The sequence below is a fragment of the Emys orbicularis genome, chromosome 8 (assembly GCF_028017835.1).
Source record: "Emys orbicularis isolate rEmyOrb1 chromosome 8, rEmyOrb1.hap1, whole genome shotgun sequence".
In the NCBI taxonomy this organism is placed as follows: domain Eukaryota; kingdom Metazoa; phylum Chordata; order Testudines; family Emydidae; genus Emys; species Emys orbicularis.
In genome coordinates this window covers 46,087,416-46,105,243 of record NC_088690.1, presented here as the reverse complement: position 1 = coordinate 46,105,243, position 17,828 = coordinate 46,087,416, and the positions used below count along the sequence as shown (strand labels likewise).

The 17,828-nt window shown below is 39.5% G+C and overlaps 1 protein-coding gene across 1 annotated transcript in view; it reads right to left on the bottom strand.

Annotated features, from left to right (window-relative positions):
- DENND1B (DENN domain containing 1B) overlaps nucleotides 1–17,828 on the bottom strand; it is a 276,366-nt gene that overhangs the window by 47,965 nt on the left and 210,573 nt on the right. The window contains exon 14 of the mRNA XM_065409672.1: nucleotides 14,330–14,455. Coding sequence (XP_065265744.1) covers nucleotides 14,330–14,455 — 126 coding nt within the window. The remainder of the gene's footprint in view (nucleotides 1–14,329; nucleotides 14,456–17,828) is intronic.

The window sequence follows — 17,828 nt, the reverse complement described above, 5'->3', positions numbered from 1 at the left end:
GCTCACCAGCTATATCATGTCTCAGGGCAAACAATTTAAGTTGCCTTAGCTGCTAGGCTGTAGTACATATTGGATCTGAATAAGCAATCTACCAAATATCTTCAAAATGTCACCATCCCCCCCATGTGCCCCAGATCATCTGCCTCTCTGACCAACTCATCACCAACCAGCCCCCCAATTCCAGAGAACCTTTCTTTGTTCAGCAGATTTGTCACAAAAGATCACAACAGCTGAGATAGCAGAAATGCTTAAACTGAATCCTCAGATTTAAATGGCTGCAAACTGGAAGCATGATGTCTTTGAGAGAGCATCTCCCATCTGGAACTTATTTCCCCCATTTGTTCAATACATCACAAGTACACTGCAAGGTCCACCTCTTTACATAGGTCTTTACCTGAGGAAGTGACCTGTGGCACACTTTTGGGAGTGGAAAGTTGTTGATTCTTTTAGAGACATTGAGTCAGCTTGTAATGATTACTCTTTAATACGTACATGCACCTAGAAATTTCAAAGAGGCATATTTTATAAATAAAAAAAGCATCTAAAGCTGCATGTAGAGAACAGCTATCCCCTCTGATGCTACCAACATATGCCAGGGAAGTACCATAGAACCTCAAACTCAGGACACGACAGGTAAATAACTAAGAAAATTATTTTCAAATATTTTGTTTTGAAAATGTAAGGACTAAACTATGCCCCCAATGTGTAAGAGTACTGAAGAGAGGAAGTGAGCACAAATGAATTTTTTCCTTCCAGTGCATCCATATATGAGAGGCTAGGTCCCAGTATAAGAGGAAGTGTAAAGCATCGGTGGAGGAGTGGCTAGTAATATCAAAAGCATTAGCAGCCTAAGAGATGTTAGCTCTATGGCACCGTCATACCTTTGTGATGTGATGACCTTGTTGGGGAGGGTGCTTCGTACATATTTTTGAAGCATAAAGAGGGTTGTTCCCCAGCAGGCTTTTTCTAGCATCCATGGGGACATAATATTTCCAGTAAGCACTGGTCTATCTGCACTCCCTTTGCAGTGCAACTCAGATTCACAAACAGAATAACTGCATGTTAAATGTAATTTTATTTAGATCCATAAACAGTTTACATTGAAAAACAAAAGCCTTTAAGAATACATTTATGTATTGTTATTCTCACCTGCTTAAAGCAGGCTTGCTTTAAAAGTTTCACCAGTTTGAAAGATTCTACTCAGGAGATCAAAAATACAGAATAAGAATTCCTTTAGAACCAGCAGAATTTTTCAAATCAGTGCAATTTTTTTCAGTGCATCCCTTGTACTTCTGAAACTCCATCTAGCAATTTAACTCACACCACAGTTATTCAAACCCTTATGTCTTGTATTTTATTGGGTAAAACATTTTGATTAACATAAGATTGCATAAGGAATAACCCTGAAGTACTGTAATTCTAAGAGGATTCTGAAATGCTTTATTATAAAAAGTAGAATGAATTACTATGAATAAAAATATTTATATCAGTTTTCTGATATGAACTACACATTTCTAACAGATTTATTTTTACAAATACTATTGAATAAATTCAGAAACTTTGAGTTTTGGAGGAATGTTTCACTGATATTTAACTAGCACACAGTCCATTAGCCACTTTAGTATTGATCTACAATGTACTTTCAAAGCAAGTTCGATCAAAACCCAGTAGGGATTCTATATTGAAAAGTAGACAGCTAATACTCAGACCAAACAATCTATGCCCATACAAGATATCTGTCCTTTTAACAACAGTTGCTATAGAATTTTTTTGCCCTTTTATGGGTTGCTGCACACAGCAGGAATCAGTTCCTCTAAGCTGCATTCGCATTTTCATTAAGCTATTTACACAGACTCAGATGGAACATTCAAGTTAAACATAAAACATGAAGCTAAACCTATATGATTATATTAAAATCAAAATCAATCTTGGTTAGCAGAGATACTGTTGCTTTCCAAATCTAGTAATATTTAACAACAGCAATAAATACATATTTCAATTATTTCCATGCATAGAAGTAGTTCAGAAATTTCTTATTTGGTTTTCTTTTCCTACCAAAAAGATGCGACACTTGTAGCAGTTGCTCATTATCGTTAATATTAAAGCTTATTTAACATATTTAATACAGTTTTGGTATACAGTAGCTCTATGTTGGTTACATTATGAGAACAAGCGGAACTGTAGTCTCCAACTCTGCATTAACCAAACTCTGAGTCTTTAAAAAACATCTCTACTTTTACGTTAAACCATTGCACTTTGTAACAAGAGAGCATCTAATAGTACCAGGATGAAAATACCACAATTACTGGCATTCTCATGGCATCTTAGTAGATAAAGATCCAGATAGTAACCAAGAACAAAGCAGGACGTTATTGTTGTTTCCATTTGGGATGGTGCCAATAAAATTTACAAATAAATGTCTGAGTTTAAAGTCCTCTATCATCAATGTTATTTACCTAATGCAAAATCTAGATTACCTGGCACTTCCTGGAATCACAACTAAGCCATACATACTGAAGACCCTACAGGCCCAAAGGAGGTTTACCCTGTAAATGAAGTTGTGGCCCTTAATACAATCCTCAAGCTAAAAATCTTACAGGGGGGCTTAGGATCAAGCACAAGAGTCCTGCACCTAATCAAAAGGCCTATTCTTGTATAGGATTTTCTTTCCTCCAAAAGTGCCTTAGCTGCAGCCACTGCTAAACCCAAGCCCAAATTCTAGGAGAAGGGTTAAGGCAAATCAGATCCCATTGCAAGGTACTCCTGCCCTCTAAACGATAACAATCAAATTCTGAAACATAAGCCTAAATAAACCAGAAGCAAATATTTCCCCACAGACAAGTGAACCTGTATGCCATGCTGAAGGTGTAATCAGATAACCTGGCTGCTGATCCTCACAGAATGCCCTGGAAGAAGGCATGGTTCACACATACACTTTGCTGGTTAAGAACTAGGGTATAAGAACGGGGTATAAGAACAGGAATCACCAATCCCAAGCATTAAATATACCCTAATACTAGTCACCTAATACCTCTTTTCAGGGTATAGAAACTTCTTGCTTAACCAGGTATGCCTATCCCCAGTCTGTGTTCAGAACAGGAAAGGTTGTGTAAGCAAAACAGATTGATTCTGGCAAAAAAGAGGGTGAAAGTTTGTAATGAATGGGAGTGGAAGTCTATGCTTTTTAAGGACTAAACATCACATCATGAAAATAAGCAAAGGAGAAAAACTGTTTACTAATTTGTTAAAAATATTGGAGGGGAATAAACACCGGTGTGATAAAAGTGTAATTCATCATGATAAAGTAGGGAGGAAAAATAATCTATTTTACATACAATAACAAAACAAATAATCTTCCTTAAAAAAAATCTAATTAAAAAAGAGTTAAGAATATAAACTGGCATGATTTATTTTCTATGCTAAAAAATTCTGGCTTTCCTTCAAAAAGTTAGGCAACAGAAAGATTAAGTCATACAAAAGAAAAAGATATTGAAGTTACCTCCCCTTTGGGCGGGGGTAGGAGTGGGGGGAGAATAAACCACCTAACATTAAAACAGAAAGGAAACTGACCCAAACAAAACTTTGAGTAATGATAAGGCTCAGACATCATTTGTGAAAAGTGAATTAAAAGAAAGGCTAACAGATTGCTCAATTCCTGAAGACTAGGTGTTACAGTTCTTAAACTATATCTGTGCACTAGTGCTGCCAAGGAGATAATTTGCAACTTTGGAACAAAGTCTTGGCAAAAATCTTGGCAAAAATCGAGACCTGGTCTAATTGGACACCACCCCTATAGGAGTCTTTGGGTCAAATTCAGCAGTGATGTAAACAGTGACATCAATTACATATCCGATGCAAACAGTCTAGTAGTATATGCATTGCATAAAGTAAGTTTCAAGTGCTGTGGGAAATGATTGCAATGTTTACATGGATGGGATACAAGGGCCTGTAGCATAAAAACAACATAACAAGAAAGTGTAAAATAAAGGGGAGAGAAAGAATACCAATTTTGCAGACAAACTGAATGACGACATCATTATGCTAATTACACTACTATAACCTTTGCATCTGATGTGTAACTCATATCTCGGTTTACATAACCGCAATATTTGAACCATTATGTAATGTCATGGATTGGTATTCCTAAAGGAATATATTCATAAATTATTTGGGAAAAGGGGTGTATTCATAAATGGTCTGGGAAAAGGGGTGAACAGTGAAATGGAAAAATTTGCAGATGACACAAAATTACTCCAGATAGTTAAGTCCAAAGCTGTTTGCTAAGAGTTACAAAGGGACCTTACTAAATTGAGTGACTGGACAACAAAATGGCAGATGAAATTCAATGTTGATAAATGCAAAGTAATGCACATAGGAAACAATAATTCCAACTGTACATACTAAATGATGGTGTCTAAATTAGCTGTTAACACTCAAGAAAGCGATCTTGGAATCATTGTGGATAGTTCTCTGAAAATATCCACTCTATGTGCAGCAGCAGTGAAAAAAGCAAACAGAATGTTAGGAACCATAAGGAAAGGGACCGATAACACTGGTCTACAATTTTTGAGAAGTCGTCTGCTTCAGAGATAAAATGTGCTATTTATTATGTATTTTGATGTGCTGAATTCAAATATGACAATTAAAACAACTGATTGGCTACTGTTTCTAAGATATTTAAGTTTTTACATTTGATGTCTATGTATATTGTGTAGATAGTAGAGTTTTAATCATAAATTGTAAACCTAGGTCTTTTCATGTGTTTATGGTTGCTTTACATGATAATACTTCACCTGTCCTGTTTATGTAACACTTTAAAAATCAGCAAAAGGGTTATATAAATAAAATTTATTATGAAACAAAAGGCAAAAAACTATTATGTACATAGTTTAGTCCTATTCAGTGTCTACTCGGCGCTTCTTGGCTTGTCTCTTGTATTCAATAAATGGAGCATCTCTTGTCACTGTCCAGTAATAGTCTGCAAGCATTGATGGGCTCCATTTGCCCTGATAGCGTTTCTCCATTGTTGCAATGTCCTGGTGAAATCGCTCGCCGTGCTCGTCGCTCACTTCTCCGCAGTTCGGTGGAAAAAAATCTAGATGAGAGTGCAAAAAATGTATCTTTAGTGACATGTTGCAACCAAGGCTTTTGTATGCCTTGAGGAGGTTTTCCACCAACAACCTGTAGTTGTCTGCCTTGTTGTTTCCGAGAAAATTTATTGCCACTAACTGGAAGGCTTTCCATGCCGTCTTTTCCTTGCCACGCAGCGCATGGTCAAATGCATCATCTCGAAGAAGTTCACGAATCTGGGGACCAACAAAGACACCTTCCTTTATCTTAGCTTCACTTAACCTTGGAAATTTTCTACGGAGGTACTTGAAAGCTGCTTGTGTTTTGTCAATGGCCTTGACAAAGTTCTTCATCAGACCCAGCTTGATGTGTAAGGGTGGTAACAAAATCTTCCTTGATTCAACAAGTGGTGGATGCTGAACACTTTTCCTCCCAGGCTCCAATGACTGTCGGAGTGGCCAATCTTTCTTGTTGTAGTGGGAATCTCTTGCACGACTATCCTATTCACAGAGAAAACAGCAGTACTTTGTGTATCCAGTCTGCAGACCAAGCAAGAGAGCAACAACCTTCAAATCGCCACAAAGCTGCCACTGATGTTGGTCATAGTTTATGCACCTCAAAAGTTGTTTCATGTTGTCATAGGTTTCCTTCATATGGACTGCATGACCAACTGGAATTGATGGCAAAACATTGCCATTATGCAGTAAAACAGCTTTAAGACTCCTCTTCGAATCAATGAACAGTCTCCACTCATCTGGATCGTGAACGATGTTGAGGGCTGCCATCACACCATCGATGTTGTTGCAGGCTACAAGATCACCTTCCATGAAGAAGAATGGAACAAGATCCTTTTGACGGTCACGGAACATGGAAACCCTAACATCACCTGCCAGGAGATTCCACTGCTGTAGTCTGGAGCCCAACAGCTCTGCCTTACTCTTGGGTAGTTCAAATCCCTGACAAGGTCATTCAATTCACCTTGTGTTATGAGGTGTGGTTCAGAGGAGGAGGATGGGAGAAAATGTTGGTCCTGTGACATTGATGGTTCAGGACCAGAAGTTTCATCCTCTTTCTCTTCCTCGTCTGACTCAAGTGAGAATGATTCTGGTGCATCAGGAACCGGCAGTCCTTCTCCGTGGGGTACTGGGCGTATAGCTGATGGAATGTTTGGATAATGCACAGTCCACTTTTTCTTCTTTGACACACCTTTCCCAACTGGAGGCACCATGCAGAAGTAACAATTGCTGGTATGATCTGTTGGCTCTCTCCAAATCATTGGCACTGCAAAAGGCATAGATTTCCTTTTCCTGTTCAACCACTGGCGAAGATTTGTTGCACAAGTGTTGCAGCATATGTGTGGGGTCCACCTCTTGTCCTGATCTCCAATTTTGCAGCCAAAATAAAGGTGATAGGCTTTCTTAACCATAGTGGTTATACTGCGCTTTTGTGATGCAAAAGTCACTTCACCACAAACATAGCAGAAGTTATCTGCACTGTTCACACAAGTACGAGGCATCTCTGCTCACTTTGGCTAAACAGAAATGTGTCCCTTTGCAAAATCAAACACTGAGAAATAGGAGAGCACGACACTGTATGATTTCTAGAGCTGATATAGGGCAATTTGTTCAGCAGAGTGATGTAAGCTTCGTTATGATTGCATCATCCATGACTTCTAGGAATAACATGATGCAATTCATATAATGTATGATGCAATACCAGCTTCAGATTGCATCATTCATTGTTTTGCCTAAAAAGTAAGTACTGTCCAAACCTAGTCATAGATTTATTCATAGATCCAGTCAAAGATGTATTTTAGTCATTTCTGGTTTAAATTGAGATCCCTTCCCTTTATAACTCACTTATCCTCCGCCATTCCCAAATCAAGGGTCGTATATACTGACCCAATAGCATATCTTGAAAACTAGAGCCAATCAACAATTTAAAGCATCATTTTCGTTCTCAGTGACCCAGAATTAGTAAAGTTTGACTACATTTATTTCAGAAGCATTTTGGCTGTAGAGCAGTGTAATAAGACAGAAAATATCATAATGCCACTATATAAATCCATGGAACGCCCACACTTTGAATACTGCATGCATTTCTGGTTACCCCATCTCAAAAAAGATATGTTAGAGTTGGAAAAGGTACCGAAAAAGGGCAACAAAAATGATTAGGGGTATGGAACAGCTTCCATATGAGGGGAGCTTTAAAAGACTGGGATTGTTCATCTTAGAAAAGAGGTGACTAAGAGAGGATATGATAGAGGTTTATAAAACCATGAATGGTGTAGAGAAAATGAATAGGGAAGCATTATTAACCCCTTCACATAAATACACGAACAAGGGGTCACCCAATTAAATTAATAGGCAGACGGTTTTAAACAAACAAAAGAAAGTACTTCTTCACACAACACACAGTCAACCTGTGAAACTTGTTGCCATGGGCGGCTGTAAAGGCCAGCAGTATAACTGGGTTCAAAAAAGAATTAGATAAATGCATGGATGATAGGTCCATCAATGGCTATTACCCAAGATGGTCAGGGATGCAAACCCATGCTCCTAGTGTCCCTAAACCTCCAAATACCAGAAGCTGGGACTGATGACAGGGAATGGATTAATTGAAATTGCCCTGTTCTGTTCATTCCCTCTGAAACATCTGGTACTGGCTACTGCTGGAAGACAGGATACTTGGCTAGATGGACCATTGTTCTTATGATAAATGTTCAAATATTATGGAACCTAATTTGAAAAGGAAGAGTTGAGAATGGAAGGCGGGATTCTGGGTTGCACCTGTACTGAATATAATATAAGTTGGGTTTGTGTGTGCACAAGTGACTTAAAACTCACCTTCACAATCCCCCAATCCTAGTAATGTCTCTGGGCAGGGATGGTCTCCTGTGCTAAGCTAAAGCAATATATGGTTATTTCTAGCTTACAACAGTTGCAAACAGCCCAAAGGGCCAAAAATTAACAGCTGAGGATTGGCATGGCACAGGGATATCCCAGCCACCTCCTTTTCTTCTTACGGTGGCTGTTCTCATGGCAGCAAAAAGGGGGAGTGGCTTAACTTCCCCTACATCAGCTCTATACCAGTAGAGATTCACCCTTAATTCCTGATGGGCCAGTTAAGTAAGTTTTATGGCCAAATTCCTCTGGCATAGAGACTCTGACTCAAATCTTGCTTGTGCAGGAGTTGTGTACACAGGGCCGGCTCTAGGATTTTTGCCGCCCAAAGCAAAAACAATTTTGGCCACCCCCCCCCCCCCCCCGTTTTTTAATTACCCCACCCCCGGCCCCGCCTCAACTCCGCCCCTTCCCCAAATCCCCAGCCCTGCCTCCTCCCCCCAGGCTCTCAAGCCTAGGAGGGGGGGGAGGGAGGGAGGGGGAGAAGTGGCACCCGTGCCACGGCCACTTGGAGTCTCCCCCTCCCTCCCAGGCTCTCAAACCTGGGAGGGAGGGGGAGATCCCGAGCGGCCGCTGCTCCCCCTCCCTCCCTCCCTCCCAGGTTTGAGAGCCTGGGAGGAAGGGGGAGACTCCGAGTGGCCGCGGCGCGGGCGCCTGGGAGGGAGGGGGAGCAGCGGCACGCGAAACGGCTGTTTCATGCGCCGCGGCCGCTCGGGATCTCCCCCTCCCTCCCAGGTTTGAGAGCCTGGGAGGGAGGGCGAGTAGCGGCGCGCGAGCGGCAGCGGAGGTGAGCTAGGGCGGCCGGGGCACATTTTTAGGGGCGGCATTCTGGCGCCGGCCATGCCGCCCCTAAAAATGTGCTGCCCCAAGCACCAGCTTGTTTTGCTGGTGCCTAGAGCCGGCCCTGTGTGTACAAACTCATCATTATTCAGTGAGCCAATAAAGAGGTTTAGTTTTGATTTCATTTCCCATTTTATAGCCATTTACCAAATAATAGGGAAGAAATAAAGAGAAATTAAGAACAGAATCAATTATCTTATTTTCTCTTCCTTCACTTCATTGGAAATATTGGAAACACAATAAAATGGTAAATATGGGGAAGTGGAACTTTTACAATTGTAGGGTTACAGATAGAAAGAAACAGAGAGAGAGAGTCTGTCTGTCTGTCTTTTTACAATTACTGAAATTACCAATGTTTGGAAGCAGTATCAACTTGATTGTTTTATATTAGTTTGTTGTAGTACTGTATTAAGTGAGAGCAATCGATTATTATTGCTTTTACAGGGGAATAACACCAAACTAAACTTTTATGAGCAAGACTGTATTTCTTACTATTATTCTTTACAAATGATATGAACTGTCACCTTTATAGATGTCCTGCCTTTAATGGGATAGTCCCAAGTTTTCATATGATGTGCTGGTGTCCCAGAACTTCTTTCCGTATTCCACTTTTCCATTTCATCAATCATATTTTTTAATAACTACAATACACTTCTACCTCGATATAACGCTGTCCTCGGGAGCCAAAATATCTTACCGCGTTATAGGTGAAACCGCGTTATATCGAACTTGCTTTGATCCGCTGGAGTGCGCAGCCCTGCCCCCCCAGAGCGCTGCTTTACCACGTTATATCAGAATTCGTGTTATATCGGGTCGCGTTATATCGGGATAGAGGTGTATGTATGTTCAAGACATACTGTTATGCTGAGGAAAATTTGTTCTGTGTTTACTAGAAACAAACAGTCCCACGAAATAAGTGTTTACTGTGAAGAACAGTGTTTGGAGTTAACGGGAAAGTTGAATGAGCGCAAACACTAACAAAGCTGTTCTTTTACCCAAAGTGAATATTTCATGTTTCAAGTTAAACTCATTCAGTGCATTAGGGTACTGGAAAAAAATCCACCAAACTGAAAAATATGCTTTTGAGTCAAAAGCAGGGCCGGCTCCAGGGTTTTGGCAGCCCCAAGCAGCCAAAAAAAAAAAAAAAAAAGCCGCGACCGCGATCACGATCTGCGGCAGCAATTCAGCAGAAGGTCCTTCGCTCCCAGCGGGAGTGAGGGTCCGTCCGCCGAATTGCTGCCGAATAGCTGGATCTGCCGCCCCTCTCCGGAGGGACCGCCCCAAGCACCTGCTTGCCAAGCTGGTGCCTGGAGCCAGCCCTGGTCAAAAGCAAACAGTAGTAACCCCAACATACAATTAAAAAAGTGTACTTTTGTATGGCTGTTTTGTGACCATAAAAATGGTGCCACAAAAGCAGTCCAGGTTTTGATTCTGAAAATATGGTCACCTTATTTATATCATTATAATTATTTTAAAATTATAGAGTGAATCTTCTCATTTGAGTATATCCCTTTAAAATGCCAATGTGAAACATTATATGAAGCCCAATATGAAAGTAGATACGGTCTGTGACTCTTATTTGAGTTTTCATACTGCACCCATCACTATGGTTTCTGGCATGAGAGAGAGTAAATTCTCTATACCCATTCAGTACAGGACACATCTCTTCTGAGAATACTCCCAAATGGTGCCAATTAACTGTGATGAGGTTTTTTTGTGATATAGATCCACATCCACTAGGTACTGAACTGAAACCAACTCATTTCATGTAGGTCTTTGATCAGTCATTAGACAACAACTCTCAGTAACTATTAACCTGGACAAAGTTCAAACTGGTAACCCAGAGATAAAACTGTAACAGCACACTAAGAATCCTGTAAATCAGAAGTCTAAAGAAATAATACATGAATTTCATAAACAAATACTGTGTACTACATTTCTATTTTATATAGCAATTTAGAAGAGTTCAGATTTATCTCCAAGGAAAAATAGCTTCTGGGCATGGTGGAACCTGTATTAGTTAAAACAATATGAACAGCAATTGACATTGAATATTATCACTTGAAATAATGTTAAGTTTTAAATATTCTAGCTATTTCTTTTCTTAAGTTATATTTTCCATTTTTGACTGGTATCTTCCAATCTAAGACAGGCTGACAATGGCCAGCAGGCTGAGAAATTCCAAAATGGTGCCCTAATTAGACCCTTTCCCATAGTGAGTCCACATATAAATTTCTCTTATATATGACCGCTGGAGTAAAAAAAAAGGAGGGGAGGCAGAGGGAGGGCAAAAGCAAATAATCCTGAAAGGAGGAGCTACATAGGTTATTATTAAAAAATATTTGCCAACTTGTATTACAATTTCATATTATTATCAGTACAATGGAAAACATGGGTTTCTCAAATTGGAATGGAGCAATTGATGAAAAATGGTGACTTTTTAATATTACCAAAGTAAAAAGAGAAGAAGTTGTTAAAAGGGAAGTTGAGCTGAACAAGGAGACCTCGTGCAGCACCTTGAAGATAGTTATAGATGAACTCCAGCAGACTTACTGAACCAAAAAGGACCTGTTCCTTGGTCATTTCCAGATCAAACATCAGGTAAGAATGTAAGGAGAGTCTGCTCTACCTCAACAACACTTTCTTGTTCACATATATTAGATGTAGATTAAGACACTGAAATTCACTTGTTTGTGCACCAACAGTCAATGCAAACTGCAGACAATCAACACTGAAGGCTCCCTCACTCTTATAGCAATGAGCAGATGGGCAACCCCATTCTGCAATGGCTGCAGCTTCCAAATCAATTTCATATAGATCTCATTTGGAACAAATTACAACAATCTATTATGGAGACAGCAAAAGTAAGAATAACTGTGAAGGTCTGTAATGGGGAGACAACTCCCACCTGTTCATGCTCTCTGTATGTGTGTGTATATATATCTCCTCAATATATGGTTCACTCTATATGCATCCGAAGAAGTGGGTTGTAGCCCACGAAAGCTTATGCTCTAATAAATTTGTTAGTCTCTAAGGTGCCACAAGTACTCCTGTTATTTTTGCGGATACAGACTAACACGGCTGCTACTCTGAAACCTGTAATGGGGAGAACTTCCAGGGAAAGAAGAAGATTGGGTGTCTGAAATGCACTCATAACTCGTGTCCTGCACTGGATTCTACAGATCTTGAAATTTTGCATAGCCATTTTGGATACTATTGTAACATGGACTTTCGGGTCAAATAGCAATTATTTTAAATCTAAAATTTTGTAGTTGCTATAGGCCACCCATGTACAAAAAATAGCACATTCACACATTCCTTAAAATTGCTTATCTCAGTTGCTTATCCCTGGTACACCATTTCAATCTTATATGGGTCAACTTAGTTAGTTATCTTTCATCTAAAGAAAAATGCCTGCCAGTCAGAATACAGTGTAGTTGTAGTTATGTTAGTCCCAGGATAGTAGAGAGACAAGGTGGGTGAGGTAATATCTTTTATTGGACCAACATCTGTTGGTGAGAGAGACAAGCTTTCAAGCCACACAGCAGACCTGAAGAAGAGCTCTGTGTGGCTTGAAAGCTTGTCTCTCTCACCAACAGAATTTGGTCCAATAAAAGATATTCCCTCATTTGCCTTGTCTCTGCCAGTCAGAATGATAGTGAGGGATCAGTACGAAAAAGGTCAACAGTAAACAAGGCAGCCTGTAAAAGAGAGCCTTGGGCAACAAGAAGGCACCCACCACTACTTTCTGATAAACCTCTACCCCGATATAACGCGACCCAATATAACACGAATTCTGATATAACATGGTAAAGCAGTGCTCCGGGGGGGGGGGGTGTCTGTGCACTCCGGCGGATCAAAGCAAGTTCGATATAACGCGGTTTCACCTATAACGCGGTAAGATTTTTTGGCTCCCGAGGACAGCGTTATATCAAGGTAGAGGTGTATCTCTCATCCCAGAATGAGTGTAATTAAGAGATCACAAACAATTCTGCCTATTACTATCAGGAACCACAGCCTACCCACTTACATCTAGTGATCATCTGAATCAGAGGTTGACAGATTTCAAATGACAGATCCCTCATGTCTATCATAAGATCACCAACAATTCTGTTAACTAGAGCTGAATCCAGGACATCAGGCAGTCAGAATTTAGATAAAAGTGTCAGAAATATCAGATCATGATATACTGGAGTTACCAAACCAACATGATCTCACTATCCTTCCCCAAACGGAGATTAGAGACCACTCAGTAGTTTGCAAATAAGTCAGTGTTAGAGGAAAGTATTTTAAGTAGGCTGCTTCTCTGAACATCTATTTGCAGCTGTGAAAGTGCCACCTTTTGATAGGCATTAACCACATCTGTCAGCAATAGGCTCAGCATTACTCCACTAGCATTAACAAAACAGAAAAGACAAAGATCCATGCTAGCTCCAGTCTACAAAGCAAGAACTGAACCTCAGAAACACACATATTCTGAAATTTTGCTAAGACAGACCGGGCTTTCATCCCTTCCTGCCCTATTACTGATATCAAAGTAGGAATGTCACAGGTCATGAGAATGCTGGATTCACCAAACAGCTTGTCAGTGATCAGGGCATGGGCGGTTGTACCGAGTGGTTAGAGCAGGAGTCAGGCTGAGTGCTTAGAGCAGGAGTTGGTAGTCAGGAATTGGAGCCCGGTGTCAAAGACAGAATCAGAGGCCTGATGCCAGAGAAGAGAGTCAGAAATCAGGAACTGAAGCCAAGAATCAGGAGCAGGTTATCTGAAGTGAGGCAAGGCAAGCACAAGGCTGGGACTATTGGCAGGCACAGGCGCTAACACAGCCAATGGCAAATATTTTGAGCAACTGTTGAAGGGCTTCTGCAGCAGGGCTTAAAGAGCTGGTCTGCTGCCTCTTCTAACCAATCAGTCAGTGTAGCCAATCAGGCAGTCTACTACAGGCCAGCTGTGGTCATTAGGTTGCTTGGAGACTGGCTCTGCTGCAGGCCCTGCTTCCTGACACAGCCAAACCAAAAACAGTTCCACTAGATGATTCCAAACCTTTGCTAGGAGGTAGTAAAAGATTCTTGGCTTCCACCACATCCCACTTTTGGGGGATTCTAATAGAGAAAATGACCAACCTCCAAATTAGTCAGTCCCTTCCCCAACCTTGTCAGTTCCTGCAGTCCATCACTAATCCTAAGTGAGCCATACAAGTAGTTTCTTTATTAGAGCTCCATTTTTAGTTTCTATGACTGAGACAAAGGGAAAGTAGTTTGCTGGCGGGCAAGTACCTACTGTAAGTAAAACACAGATTGTTCAGATGCTCAAGGTTCAAAAGTCAAAGAAGCACGTGTACCCAACTTCTAGAATACCAGCTTATTACCAAGTTTAAGATAACGTTTAGGGCATTTTGTTTTTTGAAACCCTTAAGATTGTGATAAGACTTTAGTACTTTTCTTGCAGACAGTAAAATAATGAGTTTCTGTTCTTATGAATAAAAGAAAACAAATTAAAATAATAAAAAGCCTTACAGGTTTGTATCTTAGTGCATCTCTGTAGGATCCAAACAATGCTGCTTGTGTCCTAAGGAAGGCCCTAGCTACTCCATCACCCGTAGCTGTAGACTGCTTCTTCAGTTTATTTTTCAAGGCTGAGACCTGCATGACAGAGAGGAACAGTTAAATTAACACCTCAGAAATTGGTACAGCAAGGTATGAACCCAATCAGCAGGCAAACCACAGTGTCTACAGGTCAGCCAAAAATTCATCCTCCTCCTTGATAGCTTATCTTTTTAACTGCAAAGAGCACCTGCTGGTCTGTTAATTGAAACGAAAGCGGGGGATGATGGTAAAGTGCTAATGTAAATTGGTTTATGCTCTCTTTTTTTTCCCAAGGCCTCTTGACATAAATAAGCTTTAATTATTTTACAGTAAACTGCTTGTGAGCCACTTTTCTGCAGATTTTTTGCAATCATAACATGTGTCTGCTTGTCTGAGATGAAGCCAGTTGGGCATCTTTCATTTATGCTGTGGAGGGTTATTTTTAAGGGCACTTAAAGCTCACTTACCACTCAATTTTAGATTTTTTGTTGCCAACTTATTAGCATGCATCATTTTTCATGCATCATGGGAGCAGTTGCCACTATTGTTTGCTTGTTGGGGAAAGCCTGTATAAATTCAATAGTGCAGTGTCTTTAGAATTGTCCTAAGGAATAAAACAGCTGAATGGGGTGGAGGGGGGGGTGAAAGGGATGGAAAAGGGAGGGGATAACACCCTTTTATTAGTGATGAGGCACCTGCATTAAGAAAAAAACATTAATTCCAGCATCTGATTTCTGAAGATCTACCCTGTTTTATGTGGTAAACAAGTTCTGATGGTACAACTCTGGAAGGCATGAGTAATGTTAGATTAAAAGGCCATTCTTTTGTTAAGGAAGCTTTGGAGCAAGATCATATATTTTGGAATTATTCTGATATTCCTAAAAACAAGAAAGATGCGTGAATGTAGTTAATAAGAACAGTTCTTCCATCCTTGTTTTAAGATGCCAAATACCAGACAGTTGGAGAAAAAAAATCAATTCCAATTATTACGAAGATGTATTTCCATATTAATTTTTATTGCAAAGTGCCTTGCAAAACAATACATAAGTTATCAGATACTGTCCAAAGCATTATTTATTTTAAGTCGGGTTACTCTTTAAACAGAACATTTAGGCTACCCTTATAAGCACAAAGTATCACCAAAACAGGTTTCATTCTTTTATAAATGTATGCAAGAATGAATATCTTTTTGTTTCTTTATGCAAGCAGTCATGGCTGTTCTTGTAGATGATGATTGTAATTGAAGTGTCAACCTAATTAACAACTAAACTTTGAATAATGCTAATGAGAACTGAACATGGCATCAGAGAAAAGACCAGCTCTACAGGTGATAAACCTTCACAGTAGTGACATTTTCCACTGTAAAGTCACAGTTACTGTGATCTGATCAAAGAGAGAGACCCCCATTGGGTCCAATTATAACTATAGTTTTGAAAAAAAATTATTGAGTTATGATGTTCATAATCTATGCAGAAAGGCCTTTACAGTATAGGTCTTCTCCCCATAGCTGTGATCTTTTCAATTTATATCCAAGCTCCATAGATCCAGATAAAAGTTTAGAGTCTGATTCGGTTAGCCCATGGAGAGCACACACCAATGCTCATTTAAGTTTTTTTACTTACACCTCAAAAGAAAAAAAAAAAAGAGTACAATTCACAGTACAAGAAACAGTTACACAGTTCAAGGTTGCAAAAATAAATGCTTGTCATTTCACTTTCTTTGTTCTGTAGTTTATGATTATTTTGAAAGTTATTAAAATTGAAGCTTATTTAATTCAAGGGGAAAAACATTCATAAGTTCTTTTAAAAGGAGAGATGTGTCAGCAATTACAGTTATATTTCACTAATGTTGAAATAAGAGAGCAAGGGTCAGTGTAAAGAAACCTGGTTTGTCAAAAATGAAAACCAGATTTCCACTTTTTTTTAATCCAGTAGAATATTTCCTAAATGCAAGAGACAGAAGTTTCCCCCCTTTCCTCCTTAAAAAAATAATTTGCATTCATGTAAATTATATATTATAAATAGGGCTGTGAAAAAAAAATTGTGAAAAAATGTTCATGTGATTCCAAGCCATCTTTGGACAGCAAAATTTTGCATACTGCAATTTAATTTTTTTCTATAATGTCATGTCTTGTACATTTTCATATGAAAGCTGATCTTCATCAAATTGAAATTTCACTCTTTAAAACAGAGTATTTTGTTAAAAAAATTAGACCAATCGTAGGGGTTCATTTTTTGAGCAAAAGCAATAACAGAAAATAAACAAACAATAAAAATCTGGCAGGTTTTCACAAAATGGAAACAAATTACAAAAAGCTCAGACATTTTAAAATGTAATTGAAAATATTTCTCACCTCCCAAATAATGAATCAGGAGACTTTAGTTTCCAACACAATTATGTCAACTGAATTAATTGGTTTATGGTAAAAATTGTTATTGAGATAGGGCCTTTTTAAAGAATGCATGCTATTACATACTGGTGAGAAACGTGTAATTTACCTTAATTGAAATCAATGGAACTATGCATGGTTTTAAGCTATGCATGTGCTAAAGTGTTTTACTGGATAAGTGCCAGAATGCTGAGCACCTTTCAGGCTCAAGCTGCCATATACAAGAACCAGGAGTGTTTAGTGCTGGCAGTGCACTTGACAACCAGAGGAAATAAGACCTCAAGCCTACTCCCTTATACATCAGCCTGCAAAGAAAGGTCAACAAAGGAGGACCTTATGCTGCACCCATCTGAAATGGTGTTGCAGCTCCCCTTCTGTCACATATCCCCCTCATCTCTCTGAGGCACTCTGGGTGGTGAGCCAGAATCCCTTTGTGGACTGCCACTTAGGCAACTCCTTCCTCATCCCAATGTAAGATCCAGCTATCCAAACTACAGGACAACCCTTAATGTTGTTCTAACGTAGCTTCTGATGGACTGATACTTATTTTTTGCCCAGAGTCCTAAAGAAGTGTTGCTACAAGAAACAATTGAGTCAAATGAAACAAACAGCACCTGACACAGATGCCTACCTCACTGATAAAAAAGGGATCAACCACACACTGTTGATGCATCACCAGCTTCACCACAAGGTTAACCAAGTAATAAATATATCTTAAATATGATTATTACTTCTGCAGTGCCACAGCTGTGCTCTACAGACATTTAAAAATAACAGGCCACTCCCGTGAAGAGCTTACTATCTAAGGCCCCCATCTTGCAAACATAGTATAGTTACATGCATAAGCACTTGCATGATCAAGCTCCAAGTTTAAAGATCACTAATGATTAAATTAAGCAATGGAAGTGTCAGAAGAAGGGAGGGCATGGATTATTAAAAAAAAAGATGTTGCTTTGGCATGACATACATGGATCTTGATGGCTCTCTGTATTTTTTTTTTGTATGGATGGATGGGACAGCTAGGGATTACCAATATATGTT